General features: G+C 39.7%; 1 protein-coding gene across 1 annotated transcript in view; it reads right to left on the bottom strand.

Annotated features, from left to right (window-relative positions):
* TMPRSS2 (transmembrane serine protease 2) overlaps window positions 1-21,637 on the bottom strand; it is a 396,349-nt gene that overhangs the window by 181,909 nt on the left and 192,803 nt on the right. Inside the window, exon 4 of the mRNA XM_044071951.1 lies at window positions 312-355. Within this exon, the coding sequence (XP_043927886.1) occupies window positions 312-355 (44 nt within the window). The remainder of the gene's footprint in view (window positions 1-311; window positions 356-21,637) is intronic.

The following is a 21,637-nucleotide window of genomic DNA, read 5'->3' as shown; positions in this document are numbered from 1 at the left end:
CTCTACCATCCATGGGGACTGTAGCTGCTTTCCAGACTGACCTTCCCCTATGACTTATCTCACTCATGCTCATTCAGTTGTGAATTACCCATTCATATTATGAATATCCTGCAATGATCCATGCAATGAATACTGTCTAACTGTAGCAGAAGTGAAAAAAATCTGTAATCTCATGTCTTCCCTCATAGATTGTATCCAGTCCATGGTTTAAATTTAAAATGTGTAAATGTGCATTCAGTGCAGTTTGTTTCTTTCCATTTTACAAAATTAACCTATATAAGTAAATATTTTAAGGAAATCAATACACATACCTGTGCACCGAAGAGTGACAACTGACCCTGATAAGCAGGAAGTGCTGAAAAAAAAAAAAAAGATTAGAAACATCAGTTATAAGTGAACAGAGAATACCCATTATCATCCTATCTTATCCTATAACCTGGTTTATTAGCTAAAAAAAAAATGCCAGTAAGTCGGAAAGGTATAATGGAATAGAAATAACATGCACCTAAAGAAAAGAAAATCTATATAAATTAAAAAAAAATACATGTAGGCTTAATACTCCATAAATAGGAAGCACTAATATTGTGGATATTCTTCACTTTTCCTTCCTAGGATGAGGATTTAGACATGGCAAGGATTCCTGGGTCCTTGATCATGGCCGCATCATTAATATAAAAAAGTCATAACGTCATCATTATCCATGTAGCATGTCCCAGTAAAAAGTATGACTACCCAAATGCAAGGACTGATTCTAACTGTTCATTGTATATTTTGTTTGTGTCTTTCGGCTTTTCCCGGTTAGGGGTCGCCAGAGCGGAACTCTGGTCCGCTAATGATTGGCAGTAGAGTTTTACGTGCTGGCTTGCCAGGCCTAATGCACAACCTTCAACGAAGGAGCACCCATTCACGCATGTCGCCACACAGAAGATGCTCTAACTGAGAATCGAATGGGCAACGTCTAACTGTGAGGCGACAACGCTACCGCAGCACCACCACCGCAGTAACTGTTCATTGCATATTACATTGTGAAAATGGTGAGCTGAAAAACCCTAAAAAGCAATCCCCCTGCATCCCTGATGTGGGTAGAAGCCCCCCAAATTATATATACCAATTCCACAATTGCACCACATTGAAAAAACGAGACCACCCCCCAAAAAAAAATGTAATACTGGTCCATACAATACAATACATTGCAGTGAAATTCACAGCAACGTTAAATTGTCACACTAAAGTTATCACGGAATGCAGCAGTACAATTGTACGTAAGCCCCAGTAGTTCCTATAGTTTTTTGGAAGACAGATAATATCATTAGACTACCTGAATATTTTACTCATACAAATTGACATGGATCTTTCTAATCAGTATGCCCTGTTGAACCTGATTTCAGCTGTTGCAAATGTCTTTTTTGTTAAGGAAAGAGAAAGCCAGGCTCAGCTATTAAATAAATACTTATGTTTTAGAGTATCCACTTTATGCAGTGATTAGTTGGGCAGTAGTGCACAGCTGGTAAGAAATCCATTTGTTTAACTGGGATCGCTATGACTAGCAATATTCACACAGCTGGTCCCAAACCTTTTTGTTTAACTGGGATGACTATGACTGGGAATCTTCACACAGCTGATTACAAATACTTTTGTTTAGCTGGAATGGCTATAATTGGGAATCCTTGCCAGTACTTATATTTTGATGTTATTTCAATTTAGTGTACCATTCCTCTAGCAGTTTCATCTTTCTCTTCTTTTCACAAGTTTACTTGGTTCTAGTTTGGGCTATTGAACTTGTGCTTAGTGAAGCTCATCCAATTGATTAGAAGTTCTCACCTCCGTATCTGACCAACTGAAAGAGTGGAACACCCACCTGGTGTGAGTGCACATCTCTCATACCCTGACCAGTAGAAATGTGACTTCTGAGGTTGCACTGATTCAGAGAACTGTAATAAGTTGTAAAAAATGCAATATTAAATTAGACGTCATTAAATAAGTTACAAAGACTTAAATAGCAATGGCAAGCTTACCCATGGTAAACCGGGTGTGACAAGTTTGTTTTTGATAAAATGAAGTAGACCTGTTTTTCTGATGTGACCCAATTGTTTAATTCTTAAAGGGCCACTATGGGAAAAAAAATGAAACTGATATATTTTTTAACTTTTCCTTAAGTTTGGTTCATTGCAAACCTGTATGCACCAGACAGAAGTAGTTACTACTAATTTTATTCTTTTTGTAACCCTGACTGACCTCCTTGGGGCAGACATCCTGATGAGAGTTTGTTTTGTTCTAAAGATGCAAAGTCCACTGTTTCTGACATTACAGTGCCCATAGCTGGGCTGTCATATAGGACTTCCATTCACTTAGAATGGAAAAATAGGAAAGAGCAGCTAAGTTTGACAGGCCTCAGTAAAAGTATAATTTACTGTCACACAGTGCCTTTTACAAATGTATTTCCTTACGCTGTCTTACATATTATGTGAAAAAAATCTTCCCGAACTGCCAGCTCATTGCTAAAATAGAGTTTATTTAGACATTCACCTTTGATCTGTTTCAGTTTATTCTCAAGTTACTCCTCCCATATTCCCACCCTCAGCTAGAAGAGTTTCACATTTCCTGCCCTGCTAGGTTCAGCTAATTTGAATGATAATACACATCAGAGTTGCTTGCAGTCAGCCAGGTGTGCCTCTGAAACTGTTCCCTCATCTCTCTCCTTACTGCTATCATCTGAATAGCACTTTCATAGGAAGTCATGGTAGAAATACGCTTTAGCATTCATCTGAACATGCCCTTAACATACACAAATAACAATTAATCTGGGCCACTGACAGATTTAGTTATGACTGCAAATTCATACTCTAACCAAAATGAATACTCATATTTGCTTTACACAGAATTGCAGTCCTCTGCATTTTTATCCATTAGGCATGCCACTGTTTGCGGTTACTACTACTGTTGTGTGCACATATGCATTGCTGGTATGATGTTTTTGAAACAACATGGTGTATTCTTTACTTCTGTTCCATACAGTGTGCATACTGTTCTTACTTTCTCTCAATTCTTTTTCTTTTGCAGGTTGCCACAACATGCTTTTCTACTCATCAATATACAGAAATTAACACTTTTCTCCAGGAAGCTATATAAACCAGACTACCTCTAACAGTATGGTTTACACAACAGTAATTTTTTCTGTAATTGTGACTGTTATCATATGCGTTTAGTTCTTACAGCAGGGATCAAGCATGAGAGGCCCTTTATCCCAGGAACATCAACAGAGCAAATGAGATGTTAAAAGTGTAAACACCAACTAATATCTACAACAGGGCTGGGTAAATTTGGCTTCATTAATAAAAGGGTGCAGAGGGCAAACTTTGGGTTTTAAATAGCTGAGCTGAAACATCAAAGTACAGGCAAGCCAGCAAATGTACAAACAGTGCATGGCAACAACACTATATAAATACAAAGATTATAAGAGTCTCTTTAAAGTTTGATAAGACACCTTTCAGCTCTTGCCATCTACAAGTGCATAACTTGTGAAGCCTGATGAATAACAATGACTCTGACTTTCAGTACAGGAAGGGGCAAGCTGAGCTAACAGGTATCATGCTGAGGAGATGAATTCATTATGCAGACATCAAGAATCCTCAGTGAGTAACTCCAATTGACTGTTCAGCAGCATAAGAGGAAGAAGGAGGTGTGATGCATATGTGTGGGAACCCTAAGTCAGAGACAACAGCTTAGCATATTCACAGGAATCTTAACAATAACATCAGATGAGGTATGAGCAGAGTCATTTAGGAAACAGGTTTTTAAACCAAAAGAAGAAATCAATGTCAGTAATTACCTGGTTCTTCTGTCACCAAACAGTTACATTTAAGCATACACAGCTCACCAGAAAGTAGCTACAATCAAATGGACAGTCATATTTCTGCAATTACTATTCCACTATACCATCTGACTTTACATTACAAGTTTCCTTACAGGAATTCCGGACTGTTTATGAAAATCACATAAAGTAAGGCACGTCAACAAACAGATGTCAGGCATTATAGTTTACACCGACTATTGTTCAGACCACACTGTGGCAGGTTCACACAGCTATGAAATATACTAAAGTGCAGTCATCAGACCACATAGCAGTATCACTGTGGCTTCCAGGTACAGTTTATAGCACAATGTCAAATGTCAGGTATGCACACTTTATGAGAAATTCTTCCCGACAATGACTACATAGACATGCAAGCCTTATTCAGAACATGTTAGATGAAGTGAAGCCACGGTTGTGTATTTGTGCATACTGACCACCTGTAATGCATTACTAAAATTGTATGAAGTACCACTGGCAATGCTCAGAGCTGCTCTGAGCTACAACAGAATGGCATTAAATATACTGATCGCACAGATATTGCCAATATCCTGGCAGGTCGATTTAATGACAACTTCACCCCCCTATCACCTCCTAAAGGGCCCATCTCAATACGAAAAGATTGCCACATTTCGGTAATCATGGCCACACAGGTAGTAACCGCACTCTCCAAAGCTAAGAATACAGCATCCATGGGACCAGGTGACATCCCAGGCTGTGTACTACATGAACTACGTGCTCGAGAGACTTGAACCTCAGCACTGAAATAAATAGGACTTGCTGGAGGGACAGATTCATAACCCAGAGGCTCCCATCACTCTGGAATAAAATCCCAGTCCAGGTTAGGCAGAGTCCATCATTGACTCTCTTCAAGAGGAATCTTGATGAGTGGATGGGAGATCGTAGGTTTAACCCGGGTATCACTTCTGTGTCACTGTTAGACAGAGGCACAGTATACTAACCTCGAAAAAAGGCATAGCAAAATTAATTTAAAATGGGTGGCGAAAGCCAAACACATTCTGGCTAGGCTTATAAATGCCCTAGGGCAGATAGCCTAGTATGAACCTATGAACCTATGAACTACAAAATGAACTGTCACCTCACCTAAGTGTCATGTTTGATCATAGCCTCACCTCAGGCTTCATGCCCACTGAGTGGCGCACACCTACAGTTATCCCACTCCACAAGGGGGTATCCACCTTGGATCCCGGGAACTACCATCCCATCAGTCTGACAAGCCTGATTTGCAAGGGCATGGAACGCATTATCATGGAACTTATAAACAAAGACATTGGCAACCTTCAAACACTGGATCCCCACCCAGTTTGGGTTTGTGAATGGACGATCTTGTCTCCTGAATCTGATTGATTCTTCGAATCAGTCACCAGAGCTGTGGATGAGGGTAAGGTGGTCCACACAGCCTATCTGGACCTCGCCAAGGCCTTTGACATCATCCCCCACTCTGGAATCATAGATAAACTTACAAAGCTAGGCATAAATCCCTACGTCACTCGATGAGTTGCCAACTGGCTTACTGAGAGAACCCAGACTGTAAAAGTAGCCAACTCCAAATCCAGCTCCAGTCCTGGGACCACTCTTGTTTGGCATCTACTTATCTGAAGTACAGGCCAACACTAAGGGACTCTGGCTAACAAAGTTTACAGATGACTGCAAACTGGGAGCCATTATTGAATCCCCAAATGATGTGGATATTCTACAAAAGGGCCTTACAGAAGCAGATGCCTGGTGCCAGAGCCATGGGCTCAAGCTTAATGCCAAGAAATGTATAGTTATCCCCTTTGGAGAAAAACATGTACCCATGAATTACCACATAGGTTGCAGTACACTAAACATCGAAAGTGTGATGAGAGACTTAGGGACACAGGTGTACAGTGGTCTCACTTTCGACAACCACATTACCACAACAGTCAGGAAATCCTTCTATGTGGCACACCTCATCGCTAAGGGCTTTTCATCCAGAAAAAAGGAGGTCATTGTCCCACTGTACTCATCCCTCATTAGACCCATTATAGAGTATAATGCCCCATTTGGTATGTACCTCACAAGTCATCTGCAACAGCTGGAAAGGCCACAGAAATACCTCACTAAAAGAATCACAGGCCTAAAGCAGATGCCATATGCTGACTGTCTAAAAAAACTCCAGCTATAGTCTGTGGCATATCGTCTATTCAGAGGCGATCTCTGCTTAACATACAAGGCCATGTCAAACCCTCAGCTGTTGGACATGCTCCACTTAAAGAAATCCCAATCCCTCAGAGTCACACGCTCCAGGGATCTAAACCTTGTCATCACAATGAACAAAACATGCTGGAGGGATAGGTTCCTGACCCAGAGACTCCCCATACTCTGGAATAGACTACCCATACATGTCAAGCAGAGCACCTCCTTGGCCCTCTTCAAAAGGAACCCTGATGATTGGATGGGAGATAGGAAATTCACCCCAGGGATCATGCCAGTCACCCTGCTAGACAGGGGTCAAGAGAAGTAAATATTGTGGGAAGAAATATCCAGGGAATTGTTATGGCTAGGCTTGTATAGGCCCTAGGGCCAATAGCCTAGTATCAACCTATGAACCTATGAACTGTAAATCCCTTTCTTCTGCACTGTCACTGTAGGTCCATCAAATCATGTGTAACAACCTGGCATCAGTGTCTCTAATCACTGATGACAACTGGGCAAGAACAGTTAGGGAGAAAAGATATGACCCTTGGTCATGTGTATAGTTCTCACTGACTGCACATTTACAACATCTTCTACTCTCAGTTTATATTTTCAAGAAATTTCTTCCTTTTAAGACATCACCATGCTCCCTTTTTTGGTGCAAACAGATAGGTGTTAAATTTGAATTTTACTGCTTACTCCTGTTAACGTTTATCCACAACCGAAAACAAAGATTATGGTAAGGTTTGAATGCACTCCATAAAGCGTGCATGTGCCCTCTATTGGCTGTGTGACTACCATAAAATTCAGCAGCCTTATGTCAATAAGCTAATGGCCGGCCGGTCTGTAGTTCCCCATTCTGGGTTATCTTTGGCAGCTGTGTTGTGCTACAACTGGAAGCATAACCAATGAACCTGCAAAAAATGGCCTGTCAATTGCTACTCAGTGTAGGTTCACTGACAGAACGCAGTTTGGAAATGGATGACATGATGCTACTATGGAGGAGGGTGGACATCCACTGTTTCCAGGGGACAAGATGGAAGGACAGTGCAGCCAAGGCACTTGGCTTGGGATCCACAGTCTACTTCTGTGTAGGAGAACAGGCTAGAAATGCTCTGTGAATTGTGGTAAGAGAAAGGGTTTAGAAGGCAGTGAGGGATACTGTTTGACTAAGTGACAGACTCACGTCAATCACATTCCAGTGTAATGATAGTGTAGTACTCATAATTTCATCTTATGCCCCACTGCCGAGTTGTGACAGTCAGCCAAAGAGTGAAGTACTCAATCTCATCCAATGCCCCACTGCCAAGTTGTAACAGTGAGCCAAAGAGTGCAGTACTCAATCTCATCCAATGCCCCACTGCCAAGTTGTAACAGTGAGCCAAAGAGTGCAGTACTCATAATCTCATCCAATGCCCCATTGCCAAGTTGTAACAGTGAGCCAAAGAGTGCAGTACTCAGTCTCATCCTATGCCCCACTGCTGAGTTGTGACAGTGAGCCAAAGAGTGCAGCCAGACATCAGTTTGCAGTACCTACTGCATAAAGCTGGACATCATGAATCGGTTTAGATAATGGGTGACCTGAATGCACATATCATGACAGACAGAAATGGAAATCATGACTGCCTGGCTGCACATGGGTGGGGCAAAAGGAATAATGGAGAAGCCTAGGCCTCTGTCTTGCAAATGGCTTGATAGTAGCCACAACAGGCTTCATTAAGAAGGACAGTCACAATTTCACATACATGAATGGCCCATACCAACTCAGGTAACGTTCCACTACTGAGGAAAGGGTACTGGGATATGAATATAGATTGTATAGTCATCCTCAGTGAAACAGGTGTCCCACAGCATAAACCATTGGTTTCCACAATCAGCTGCAAGCAGTGGGCAAACAGGGTGCTAAGGTCAACAGAGACCATGGTGAAGACCAGGAAGTTGACTGGAGATAAATTATGTCAGTTCAAGTATTCAGTCATGCCTCTACCTCCCTAAGAAATGGTGGAAATAGGTCTACAGGAAGAATGGCAGCACCTTAAAATAGCATGTGTCAGGACAACCGAACAGAGTTGTGGCATGTCCATGTATATCTATAAGGTACATAAGGAAAGTGTGTGGTGTAATGCAGCAGTCAAGGATCTTCACAAAAGAAATACAGAGTGCAGAAAGAGTGGGAGAGTGGATTGACCACCCAGACTAGGAAGGAATGGAGGTTGTCTTACAAGGAAGGTAAAAGAGCAGTTGCATTAGCACAGAAAAGGGCATTGGAGGCACTCTCCCAGCTACTGCAAAGAGACTCTGTAGTTGCACAAAGATACTACATCAGATTTCAAGGCCACTACATCCAGATAAATAAAACTGGCAGACACACTTCATAAGGGATGGCAAAAACAACATGCTTACCATTCTGAAGGACATCAAAGGCAGACTGAGGGAGTATTACAGCAGCTTAACAATCACATTAACCCCACAGATGTTGCACTTCCTCAGAAACAGGCTATGATAGACACAAACAGGATACTACCCTGGAAGAAGAAAGACTTTCACTAAGGGAAATAAAGTCAGGGAAAGCAGCAGGCTGAGTAGAGGTCACAGTGGACATCTTACAGACGCTGGCTGAGGTAGGGGAGAATTGGCTCCTGAAGCTACTTGTAGCAGCGTGGAGAGAAAGTCGTACCTCAGGTGAGTGTCGAAGAATCACACTTGTGCCAGTTAACAAGAACAAATGGGACATCCACAACTGTGATCCATACAGAGGCATAATACTGCTGTAACCTTACATGAAAGTTGTGAAGACGGTGATTCATAAATGGATACACAGGATAGTACAATGTAATAAGGGTGATGAGCAGTTCATATTCAGATCAGGATGCAGCCCCACTGACCTGATGTTTGCAGTGAGACAGTTGCTAAGAAACTAGAGTTGAGGAAAGAGTCCTAATTCTCATTCCTATGCTTTGGTAATACAGATAATATCCCAAGAACGCTGCCTTGGGCAGAACTGTGGTGGTTCAAAGTCCTAAAATCATTCTTAGAATTAGTGCTGCCTAAGTAGAAGGACCTATGACTGAAGTGCAAACAGTTTCCGTCTCACATCCAGGGCAATGGATGCACCCATAAGTGGACCTGTTTTTCTGTGTAATTCTGAGTAAGTTATAGAACATCTCAACTTGCCAGTCACTAATACCAAGTAGTAATTTTTCTAGTGGGAAAGACACAATGCCCTTTCTGGAGAATGAGGTGATGCAAATGGAAATGGTGCAGTTCCCTGGTTCAAACCATATTACCCACAACTTATCTTGCTCAAGTTTTGTCATTTTCCATAACTATAGGTTTGAGGTGACTGGCATCTATTTCAGGGCAAACTCTTGATGTCCTGTATGATTCCACAGTGATGATGCATCAGTTAAAAAATTTTTTAAAATAGCATTTCTTATTGTGCTGTGGTAGCGTTGTCGCCTCACAGTAAGACGTTGTCCTGTTCGATTCTCAGCTAGAGCGTCTTCTGTGCAGAGACATGCGTGAATGGGCGTACCTTTGTTAAAGGTTGTGCATCAGGGCTGGCAACTTGGCATGTAAAAATCTACTGCCAATCATTAGCGGACCGGAGTTCTGCTGTGGCGACCCCTAACCGGGAAAAACCAAAAGACACAACAACATTGACTTTGCGCAAACATTATTTGGACTAACAAAATGTATTTACCTCTCACTCACATATCTCAGTAGCTGACATCGGAGGACTTTCTCATGAAAATTTGTTTTTCGTGCATACCATGGCAACACCAGCTATTGAATGACAGCTAACATTTTTATGTGAGCCATTAGCTGGACAGCAATACTGGGCATATGTAGAGGAAGTGCAAAACAATTGTCTCAATCCTGAAATGTGCAGTACTCTCCTGTAGTAAATCTTATCACATAAAAGGAATTTTTTTTCTTTCTTTTTTTTTTTAATAACTGATCAACTCCTGTCTTCATGAAGTCAAGGACCAATGAGTCTAAACCCAAGTAAATTACACATAAAAATTGTGTGTGTGTGTGTGTGTGTGTGTGTGTGCTCATCTGTAAATTAATACACAAGTGCCTATGATATATTACTCCTATTGCTTCATATGAACTTTTTTTAAAGGAACAATACTTTCTAATAAGTAAAGCATGTGTACATGTTAGCTTTTCACTCGGTGTATCATTTTGTGGCTGTATATATGATTAATAAAAATGGAAAAAAATCTGTTGTAATCCTCAATGAGTATTATTTTTTGGTTTTACATTGCTATTGAAATGTTTTTTTCAGGACTTGCTTCTCTCTTAGACTAACTGTACAAAATTATTATAGAACTGCATACAGATGTCTTCTTTGACAGCCTAACACTGATTATTACTTGAACAATAACATTTTACTGATAATATATTACATAGTGCATATTCAGATTTTGGAGCTTTCCCTTGGGTCACATCTGGGTCACATCTGCACATGGCCTGGTCAATTTTGCCACGCCGACACACACATATATAAAGAGATACCTATGCACACCTGCATATGTATATGCACACAGACATATATAAATATATATATATATATATATATATATATATATATATATACATATATATATATATATATATATATATATATATATATATATATATATACATATATATATATATATATATATATACATATATATATATATATATATATATATATATATATATATATATATATATATACATATATATATATATATATATATATATATATATAGTTCCACTTCATATCATCAAATTGCAAAACATCGAGACCAAATAGTCGAAAACTCATAACATCGAATCTCAAATCATTGAAAACTATAAAGCAACTAGAAATAACACCCCAGACACTGTTTACTACGTTTATGCAGGGGGGCAACCCCCCTGCACCCCCCCACACCCCCCGTAAATAAATATACTAACTCCGTTGGGAGGGTGGCCTAATGGTTAAGGTGTTTGCCTTACAAACACAAGGTGCAGGGTTTGAATCTCACAAGGGATAACTGGCTAGGCTTAAAATGGCTCGCAAGGGCAGTTAGCCTAGTACTAACCTATGAACCTATGAACCAAGGTCGCACTACAGTGTATATGGTAGTAAGGAAATCATTCTAGGTTGTACAACTTACAAGCAAAGGTATGACATCTAGGTCCAAGGAGGTCATTGTTCCTCATTATTCTACCCTCATCATGCCAATCATTGATTAAAATGTGTAATATCGAAATGAGAACCTTAGTGCAAGCCTACTACTAGTCTGAGCCACATGAGCTATTTACAACCATCAAAAATTGTTGAGCTTGTATGCATGCTTTTGCCAGCTGTACTACTGAAGTGTAACGTGTAACTCGTGTAAAAAAAAAAAAAACATTTTTTTATTGTCTGTATGCATTGCTATTCTATTGTTCAACTCTTTTGTAAAACAGACTGCTGTTACATTTTTTTGATTGTAAAGTTGTGACTTTTTCTGTAATTTTGTTCTATGTATTGGAGCTTTTCTCCTCGAGTCTCCGCTGAAAACGAGCCACAAACCCAGTTGGACTAACTTAGTTAACAAATGTCAATAAATAAAGAAATAGAATAATGTAGCTGGAATGATTCAATGCTTGTGAAATAACTGTGGGATGAACCTCTATCTCCATCTTGCTTTGGGAGAATGTCAGACGTGACCTCCCCATCAGGCAGCTTTGTATTTACATTCTAAGTTAAGACTGTCATGCTCCAGCAGCCCAACCCGGCATTTATAAGAAACCACTTTTATGTTCTACACACTGAAATAGTAAAGATACACTCACTTCTCAATAAAAAACACTAAGAAAGTCTTGTATAACAGCTTCTGAAATGAGCATCACTGCCTCAAGCAGTGCTAAGAACTGGTTTGCTCCATTTTCAGTTTCCCCCATATTTCGGACACTTGACGTCTTCCGCCAATCTCGTCTCATAGTGTGAGGGTGTTTTAAACAGCTTACGAAATCAGGCGAAGGTAGACCAATCACCAAACATTGCAGCTATCCCACTTGACCAATGCTGCTCAGTTCTATAGCCATTACTCCTTCAGAATGTATAAAGATTCTCCTTTACTTATACTCCTTTACCGACGTTCCAGTCCTTCTTTGCATCTCAGTCTCTTGCCCCAGTATTATAGGCTTTGTCTGGATTTCTTGACTCAACAGGTCAAGTGATGAAGAGATACAGCACCATTTATTAAAAGATTTTTACCAATCCCAGAATACCATGGGATGCAAATGTTTTTGACCTTCTGCTACTTCTGCCACAGATTGATCACTCTCACTCTTCCCAAGCATATATACACACACACACACACACACACACACACACACACACACACACACACACACACACACACACACATGAGCTTCTATTTCTTGTAGTCTTACATTTCTCGTTTTCTTATTTTATACTCGCTAAACATCAAAAATTTTGCTTAGCTAGTGTAAAATAATGGTATCCATTACTTTTCTAAGAGTGGGTGATGCAGGGCATTGCCTATATTTAAAAAAAAAAATGCTGGCATAGCTCTCCAGATTAGTTTTTCGCAGGATGACCAGATTTCTGCCTCATAACTTTAGTCTTGCCTCATAAAATGTGCTGTTTGCTTGCAAATGACGCACAGACTTAGACTGAGGCACACATATCCTATTTGTGGGTACAAATTATCTGAGAAGGCCAAATCACACATGCAAACAACTACTAATTTGCTAGAAAAGCACAATATTATGAAAACCAGACCATGTATATGAGGCAAAAATCTGGACATTCTGCAAAAATCTACTGTTGAGAGCTATGTTTAGCTGTCGTTCACGCAAGCATGCATACACTCACACATGCAGACAACCACAAACACACATGCACAAGCACTCGCATTCATACTCAATGTTCTTTGCTAAATTCTTACTTTACATTTATATTCCCTAAGCAGCAAAACCTCCGTTTAAGGAGTGTAACATAAATGCTTGATCATCTTACTCATACTTTCATGCAGGCATATAGTTAACCCCCCTTCACCCCCAAACACACACACACACATATGCACTTTTACACTCCTTAAATGGCAAAACTGCTGTCTAAGGAGTGTAAAAAACTGCTTCATCGGTCTCACTCGTACGCTCATGCAGGCATGCAATCACACCCCCCAACCATCACACATGCGTGCTTGCTTCTATTTTTTGCAGTCTTACATTTCTTGTCTTCTTATTTTACATCCACACATTCTGGATGTCTCAGAGAAAGAGAATCATTGATGGGGAGATGCAGGTAACATGCTCTCCACTGAGTCTGAATCAAAATTCTGAGGGAAAAACTGTATGTGTTCCATCATATTCCTTTCTGGAATTAATTTCTTGAGTCTGCTCAGGAAATGAGTGTATTACCTGATCAGCACTAAACACTCCAAAATATTGTTTCTTTGTGTTCAAAACCACCACACCTCCTATGCGCCTGTGTTGCTGCTTCACAAAAATAAAAAAAAGAGCTGATTTCCTGATAGGATGAATTTGCACAGGAATGCCTCCTGCTTCAATAAAATAGCTAAATTTGCCACCAATTGTCCTCATAGGACCCACCATTGTTATAACTTAAAGCAATTACCCTGGCTTGAATTGCAGAACTACCTAAAATACTCACAGCTAAGTACAGCACACAAACTCATTCATCATCCAGAAAAATACCCTGTGCCACAAAACGTATTACTAACCTACTGTCCAGCAATGGACTCCATTCTAGTGACATTCTTATTATTTACAAATAAGTCAAATAATGTTGCAGGAGACTTGCTCTACCCCAATGTAGGTTCATAGGTTCATAGGTAGATACAAGGCTATCGGCCCAAGGTCCTATGTAAGCCTAGCCAACAAGGCTCCCTGGCTTATGCCACCCAAGAAAGTTATTTTCCTGTGCCCGGGGTGTATTTCCTATTTCCCATCCACTCATGAAGATTTTTCTTGAAGAGTGCTAATGAACAGCTTTGCTTGACATAGATGGGCAGCCTGTTCCAGAGTATGGGAAGTCTCTGGGACAGGAATCCATCCCTCCAGCATATCCTGTTTATTGTGGTGACAAGGTTTAGTTCCCTAGATCGTGTAGCTCGGAGGGATTGGGATTTCTTTAGGTGTAGCATGTCCAACAGCTCCGGGTTTGACATAGCTTTATATGTTAAGCAGAGATCACCTCGGAGTAGGCGATATGCTATGGAGTAAGCTGGAGTTTTTTGAAACTGTCAGTGTAGGGCATTTGTTTGTGGCCAGTAATCCTCTTTGTGAGGTACTTCTGTGGCCTTTCCAGCTGCTGCAGATGTCTTGTGAGGTGCATTCCAAAAGGGGTGTTGTATTCCATAATGGGTCTAATGAGTGTCGAGTAGAGGGGATAAATGACCTCTTTTTTCCTGGATGGGAACCCTTTTATGATGAGGTGTGCCATGTAGAAGGACTTCCTGACTACTGTGGCAATGTGACTATCAAAGGAGAGACTCCTGTCCACCTGGGTCCCAAGGTGTCTTATCACACATTCGGTGTTAAGTAGATTGCTGCCTATGTGGTAGTTCATGGGTACAGAGTTTTTACCAAAGGGGATGACAATGCACTTTTTTGCATTGAGCTTGAAGCCATGGCTCTGACACCAGGCATCTGTCTCAGCGAGGCCCTTCTGTAGGATGTCCACATCATTTGGGGACTTGACTATGGCTCCTACTTTGCAGTCATTTGTGAACTTCATTAGCCAGAGGCCGTTTGTGTTAGCAAGTACTTAAGAGAAGTAGATAGCAAACAGGAGAGGTCCCAGAACTGAACCCTGTGGTACTCCACTTGTCACTGGTTTGAGGTCAGATATGGAGTCTGCAACTTTTACAGTGTGGGTTCTGTCACTGAGCCAGTTGGCAACCCACCTTGTGACATAGGGATTTATACCTAGTTTAGTGAGTTTAGCTATAATTCTAGAATGGGGGATGGTGTTGAAAGCCTTGGTGAGGTCAAGATAGGCTGTGTGAACCACCTTCAGCTCATCTATGGCTTTGGTGACTGCTTCAAAGAAGTCTATCAGGTTTAGGAGACATGATCTGCCTTTTATAAACCCGAACTGGGTGGGGTCCAGAGTTTGGAGATTACCAATGTCTTTGTTTATGAGTTCCATGATGATACGTTCCATGGTCTTGCAGACCAGGTTAGTCAGGCGGTAGTTCCCGGAGTCCGTCGTGGCTCCCCCTTTGTGGAGTGGGATAAACATTGTGGTGTGCCATTCAGTGGGCACAAAGCCTGAGGTGAGGCTATGATTGAACATGGTACTTAGGTGAGGTGCCAGTTTGTTCTGTAGTTCGTGTAGAATGCAGCCTGGGATATTGTCAGGTCTCATGGATGCTGTGTTCTTGGCTTTGGAGAGTGTGTTTTTTACCCGTGCAGCCATGATTACAGGAACTTTGCATTCTTCCGGTATAGAGATGGGCCCTCTAGGGGGTGAGAGGGGGGTAAAGTTAGCACTGAACCTATCTGCCAGGATGTTGGCAATATCAGTTAGTTCTGTATATTTAGTGCCATTGTGCTGTAACTCAGAACAGATCTGAGTGTTGCCATTGAGATTCTTGACATAGCTATAGATCTACACATCTTTAAATTGCAGAAGGAAATCCAGAGACTCTAGGGGAAACTGCAAGAACATGCAAACTCTATACAACAGACATCCCAGATGAAAATCAAGCACCAACATTAACAATCAACATTATCACCAATGGGACTGTCACTTCTTGAAGGTGTTGTACAAGATTCCTTATAGCATGTTACTTTAAAATACAAATTTTCCCTGCCCACAAAGGCAAACTGACAAGGAGTCATCCATCTGACAACCAGTGGGCCAAGTTAAGTCATAACATTCAGAAGATAAGACATCTAACTATGAAACTTTTCAGTAAGACCCCACCTTTATATGAAAGGTATATGTGCGTGTAGGTGGACTGCCCCTGTGAAAATACCATTTAAAGCAATTTATTTTGGACTATCAATACTACATTACTGACCGTTTCTTGACTAAGTGACCTTGGCTTAGCCTACAGTCTCAATACTCCCAACTGACAAACAGCCTGTTCTGGCATTCCACTTAGATATCCATTCTTGCACCTTTATTTGAACATAACCCCTAACTCTTTTTCTTGTAAATAAAAACTTAATGATGCAGTTAGCTTCCCTGCATGCACACTATATGCAAGTTAAGCTGACGACCCTTATTTTCACTCCTGGTGTGAAGATCACACCCACTGAGCAGAATATCAAGATCATACAAGATAAGTTTGCTAAACAAACTTAATTTAAAAAAGTCTGCTGCCTGAACTTACAAAGAGGTGGGGGAACTGAGGATAGCAAAGCTGGCAAATCCAAGTGCAAAAGCCATTATACCAACAATCCTTTAAGTTAAAGCAGTGTAACAAATACCAGCTACTGTTGCAGATTAGCCAAGTAAAAGGTAAGATTGGTCACTTTCTGGTGAAGACTGACGAATTAAGCAAAAAAAATTTGTTTTACAGTATGTTCTAATAAAAAAAGCAAGCGACTATTCCAAAAGTGCACTATTTGGTATACTCTTACATACAACTACACACCACCAATTCTTAGCAACACCCTGCATACTTTATTCATGCATAAACAAGACATCACTAAAAACTTTGCAACACACTGACTGTTTCTACTGCAAACTATAGTAATTAATCATCCACTGCACATAACATCATCCTACGAAATGACAGCATTTCACTTTTTACAGAGAAATAGATTACATTATTAGCCACCCTATTCATGCAAAGTCCATATACACTTCTATGCATAAAACATCAACCTTCATCAAGACGTTTACTCTGAATAGCCTAATAACTGTCCCAATGCCTTAAATCCAATTTACTTTGCTAAATAATACAAGAGCTGAAAGTGTGCAGAATGCGTAATATGTAAAACTTCACACAAAAGGGAATAAAACCTCTAATGCGTATAATGTAACAAGAAAATGATGGCATTAGAAAAAGGAGGGCATGACACAGATCAAACTCGATGTCCCTAAGAAAAATAAATTTAGCAAATGTAAGTGAAAAAGTACAAAGTCTATCCCTTCCTGAAGAGAAACAGCCCAGATATTAAAAGACCTCACTTTTCAACTCCTGCACCTTATAAGCTTTCTCTCTGTCTATCTTACCCACTTCATCTTTCAGTTGACAACAACCCATGTAAATACAAATATTCTATTAACTTGCTCTACTTACCTCTGTCTACTGTACTAACCACCACCTTTTCCATCTTCTTTTTTTCCTCTGCATCTCCATAAAAAATAGCTAGGTAGATGCTGCATCTTTAACTATTGAACAGTATTCTCAGACTACGTTCAGTTCTTTTATGTGTTGTTTATGTCTGTCAACGGCCACGGACCAACCTCCTTAATTAACGTCTCAGACCGGAAAAACACAGTAAAACCAGAACTTGGTTAACGCTTTTATTCACTCCATAAATCCATGCGTTTTCATCCTAACCAAAGGACTTCATCAGACAAAATACACAATTATCAATTAACTTAAATACTCTAAACACTAATTAATTTCATTCAGGAACCAATAAAATTCGTGTTTTGAAAAAACAAACTGACAAATCACATTTACCATTCCTTACATATTAATGCACTGCTTGTAAAGTGCTTTGTGCTTTGATTTAATGTTACCCTCATCCATTAACTGTTTAATGTTAAAATCAACCTTAAAATCTTACATATACATTAAATAAATAATTTTAACCAACTTCATATTTAAAACTGTCTTAAAAACATATTAAATTTGAGAAACTTTAGGATGAAAATATTTATTTTATTAAATATGAAGTTGGTTAAAATTATTTATTTAATGTATATGTAAGATTTTAAGGTTGATTTTAACATTAAACAGTTAATGGATGAGGGTAACATTAAATCAAAGCACAAAGCACTTTACAAGCAGTGCATTAATATGCAAAGAATGGTAAATGTGATTTGTCAGTTTGTTTTTTCAAAACACGAATTTTATTGGTTCCTGAATAAAATTAATTTAGTGTTTAGAGTATTTAAGTTAATTGATAATTGTGTATTTTGTCTGATGAAGTCCTTTGGTTAGGACGAAAATGCATGGATTTATGGAGTGAATAAAAGCGTTAACCAAGTTCTGGTTTAACTGTGTTTTTCCGGTCTGAGACGTTAATTAAGGAGGTTGGTCCGTGGCCGTTGGCATCTTTTTTTGGATTCTTGGTTTTAAGAGGTGCCTATCTCTTTTTTTTGAGGTTCAAAATGAAGTACAGACTCACAGTCTCCAAAAAGTAGTTTTTGGCAGCAGTAATGAATAACGTCAAAAGTTATAACAGTGCCTTAGAGATGCGTATGCATAAGTTGTGAAGCATGATAAATAACAATGACCCAAACTTGCAGGGGGTAGCAAAGTAGCAGTTGTCATGCTGAGAAGATGCATTGGTTATGCAAAACATATTGACTCAGTGAATGATTGTAATGGCCTGCTAACAAAAGACACTGGAGAAGACAGTGTGAAAGTAGAGACAATGATCTAGAATACTTTTAGATGTCTCAAGACAGTAGCGTCACCTGAAATGTAAAAAAGCTTCCATTGGAAACCAGTGCTTAAACATAAGATGCAGAGTTGATACTCGTACATAATGATGGTCAAGACATCTAAAGATTATCAAAAATATATACACTAGTTTATTTATGCAACATCTGTGCAATCATAAAGATAATACTGCCAGGTTCATCACAGGTGCACAGGAATATGTGCGACAATTTCTCTTTTGTTTGTAAGTGTTTTGTTAAATGAAAACAAAGAAATCATGCAAGACTACATAATGCAATTTGTAGAGATCAGGAGAGACCTCACTACACATAATGCAATTTGTAGAGATCAGGGGAGACCTCATTAACATGTCCTACAATCTGTATGGCACATAATAGTTGCCTTGTTTGCCTTCCTTCAAAGACATTGATTAAGTAAGTCACATCTAAAAGCTTTTCAGCTGCCAGAATGCAGTTATTAGGGGTATCTGTCACTCTTTTGTAAACCACAGTTTCATCTACACAGATCAACAGCAAATACAATCAACTCAGAAGTCATAATACTACCCTCCCCACATCTGACCATCTAGCAGCGTCCTTCTGTCTGCAAAAAACAGTTTACAGCCAAGATGATCTACACAATTGTGCACACTTACTGAAAAGAAATAAGCCTCCAGCAGAGGAGCATGTACTGAGACAGGATGAAAATCATCATGCACATGTTAGAAGACTATGGACTTCAATTGGGTTACCTTCTGGTGTCATTCAAAGGGGGTGCAATATATGTACTGGCCTGGGAAGAGATGACAGACGGTCCTAACTGTTTTGCCAGGGATGCCTGCACCTCTTCCCCCAGGCTTGTGTATACTGGCTAAAACCTTGTCAACCCACATAGCACCTTTTTTGTCCAATGTTAGTCTTCTAAAGCATAAAACTTTCCACATAGCTGAACAGAATCTGAACAACATTACAATAGTGCTGCTTAGCATTAGGAGGCCTTAACAAAAAACTCCACATCCTAAAAGCACCATGTACTCAGGAAAACATCAATATATGTGTCGTCACAGAGATCTGGTTCAAGACCAGTGAGAGCACTCCATCAGCGCTTCAGTACCCATCACACATACAGCACATGATATTAGACAAAGGCACTAAAGACGGAGACTTCTTTATGTTCTTTAAAAAAAAAAATGACATGGAACTCCTCCACATTCAGCTTACTATAAATAAAATCTCTTATTGCATCGTATGCAACTGCAAGTTCTCCTCTATGTCCCACTCAGCTCATACCTCCTACATAACCAGTATGGAGTCCCTGTGTATTAAGCTAAACACCATCCTCCTATAAGACTTCGACTATCTCTTCATAAACTGGAAGGTATACAAGTCTTCAAACATGTATCTAAAGAGAGTTCTGGACTTCATCAATACAAACTATCTGGACCAGTTGGTCCACACCCCAACCAGAGGCCATAAATTCCTGTCCCTCATAAGTCTGGTGCATATCTGCTGCCCACCAAATGTTGTTTCCTCCTCAGTCAATTCAGACCTCAAGTCAGTCACATTCACCTTCCGACTGAAGAAAGAAGCCCAAAACATCCTCCAGTATTCAGGAACTACACAAAAGTTAATCTATAAACACTGAGTGATGACGTGGGTAAATTTGAAAGCCCCTTCCATGTATATGATCCCACTGCTTACATGGAATCCTTTACTGCCAAATTCTGTCCATATGTAAATAGTTACGCAGATACATTTATCCCCGCCAGAAAAAAATACAATGCTAAATTCAAAAATAAAACCCTATGCTGGAACCCTAATATAAACAGGTTCTATAACAGAAGAAAAAAATCACAGCACACAAAAACGAAGCTAAATCTGAAGAAGCCAAAATCACTTTTGATAAACTAAGCATGGAACTCTGGGTCTTGTTTAAATTAACCAAAGACAAATATGAGGTAAAAAGAGCCACCTATTCAAAAGACAACCACAAAGCCTTCTTTACCTATGCAAGAAATCTCAAGACACAATGCCCAGTACTGCACAGAGCTAATAGTAAATGACATCACATGCTGAGACCCAGAGGAAATAGCAAATGTACTAGTGGACAAATTTAGCTACAACATCACCCTCTACTCTACTCAAATATTCTCAGAAGAAAAATATTTGCATCAACCTCTTCTAAAATCTCACAAGAACAAGTACTGCAGGCACTATCCAAGTCCAATAGTACATCTATGGAGCCATATGACATATGAGGCTGCCTACTGGTTAACCTGAAATATAACTTGCTGGACTTCTTACAGAGGCTGTTCAATATTGGCCTCAAAAACAGCCTTTGTGCTGACGAAGGGAGAACAGTGACAGTCATTCTCTTGCACCAAAGTTTGGCTTCAGTTGACTCAGGTAGTAACAGACCCATAAGCATGACCAGTCTTACCTATAAGCCTATGGAAAGGATCATTATGGAACAAATAAAAAGGATATAGGTAACCGGCAGACTCTCAAGCTAACCCAGTTTGGATTCATCAAGAGAAGAACCTGCCTACTAAATCTAGTTAACTTTTTCCAGTCACTGTGGAAATGGACGAGGGCAAATTAGGGAACACTGATTATCTGGACTTTGCCAAGGCATTCATCACCAACCCCACACTCAAGCATCACAGGTAAACTCTCCCAGTTAAAAACCTTCAAGATTTTTTAGTGCATAGCATATATAAAAAAACCAAGGGATAACATATTAGTTAATATTAATATGGTGGGAACTATACCTTGTGGAAAATGTTCTATTTGTCAGCATATTGTTACTAAAGTAGATAAGATAAAAGGAAAAAATTTTGGCACCAGAGGTACATATTCCTGTTTGAACAAAGGAGTAATTTATGTTATTTCTTGTTCATGTAACAAATATTACATAGGTGAGACCAAAAGGACATTGGCAGAAAGAATAAAAGAGCATGTAAGAGATGTCAAAAAGAATAAAATTATGAGCCCCATAGCGGAACATTTCAATG

Source organism: Protopterus annectens, chromosome 5.part0 (assembly GCF_019279795.1).
Source record: "Protopterus annectens isolate FY-2018-M chromosome 5.part0, PAN1.0, whole genome shotgun sequence".
Lineage (NCBI taxonomy): Eukaryota > Metazoa > Chordata > Ceratodontiformes > Protopteridae > Protopterus > Protopterus annectens.
The sequence above is the reverse complement of the archived record's forward strand: the minus strand, read 5'-3'. Positions and strand labels throughout refer to the sequence as shown.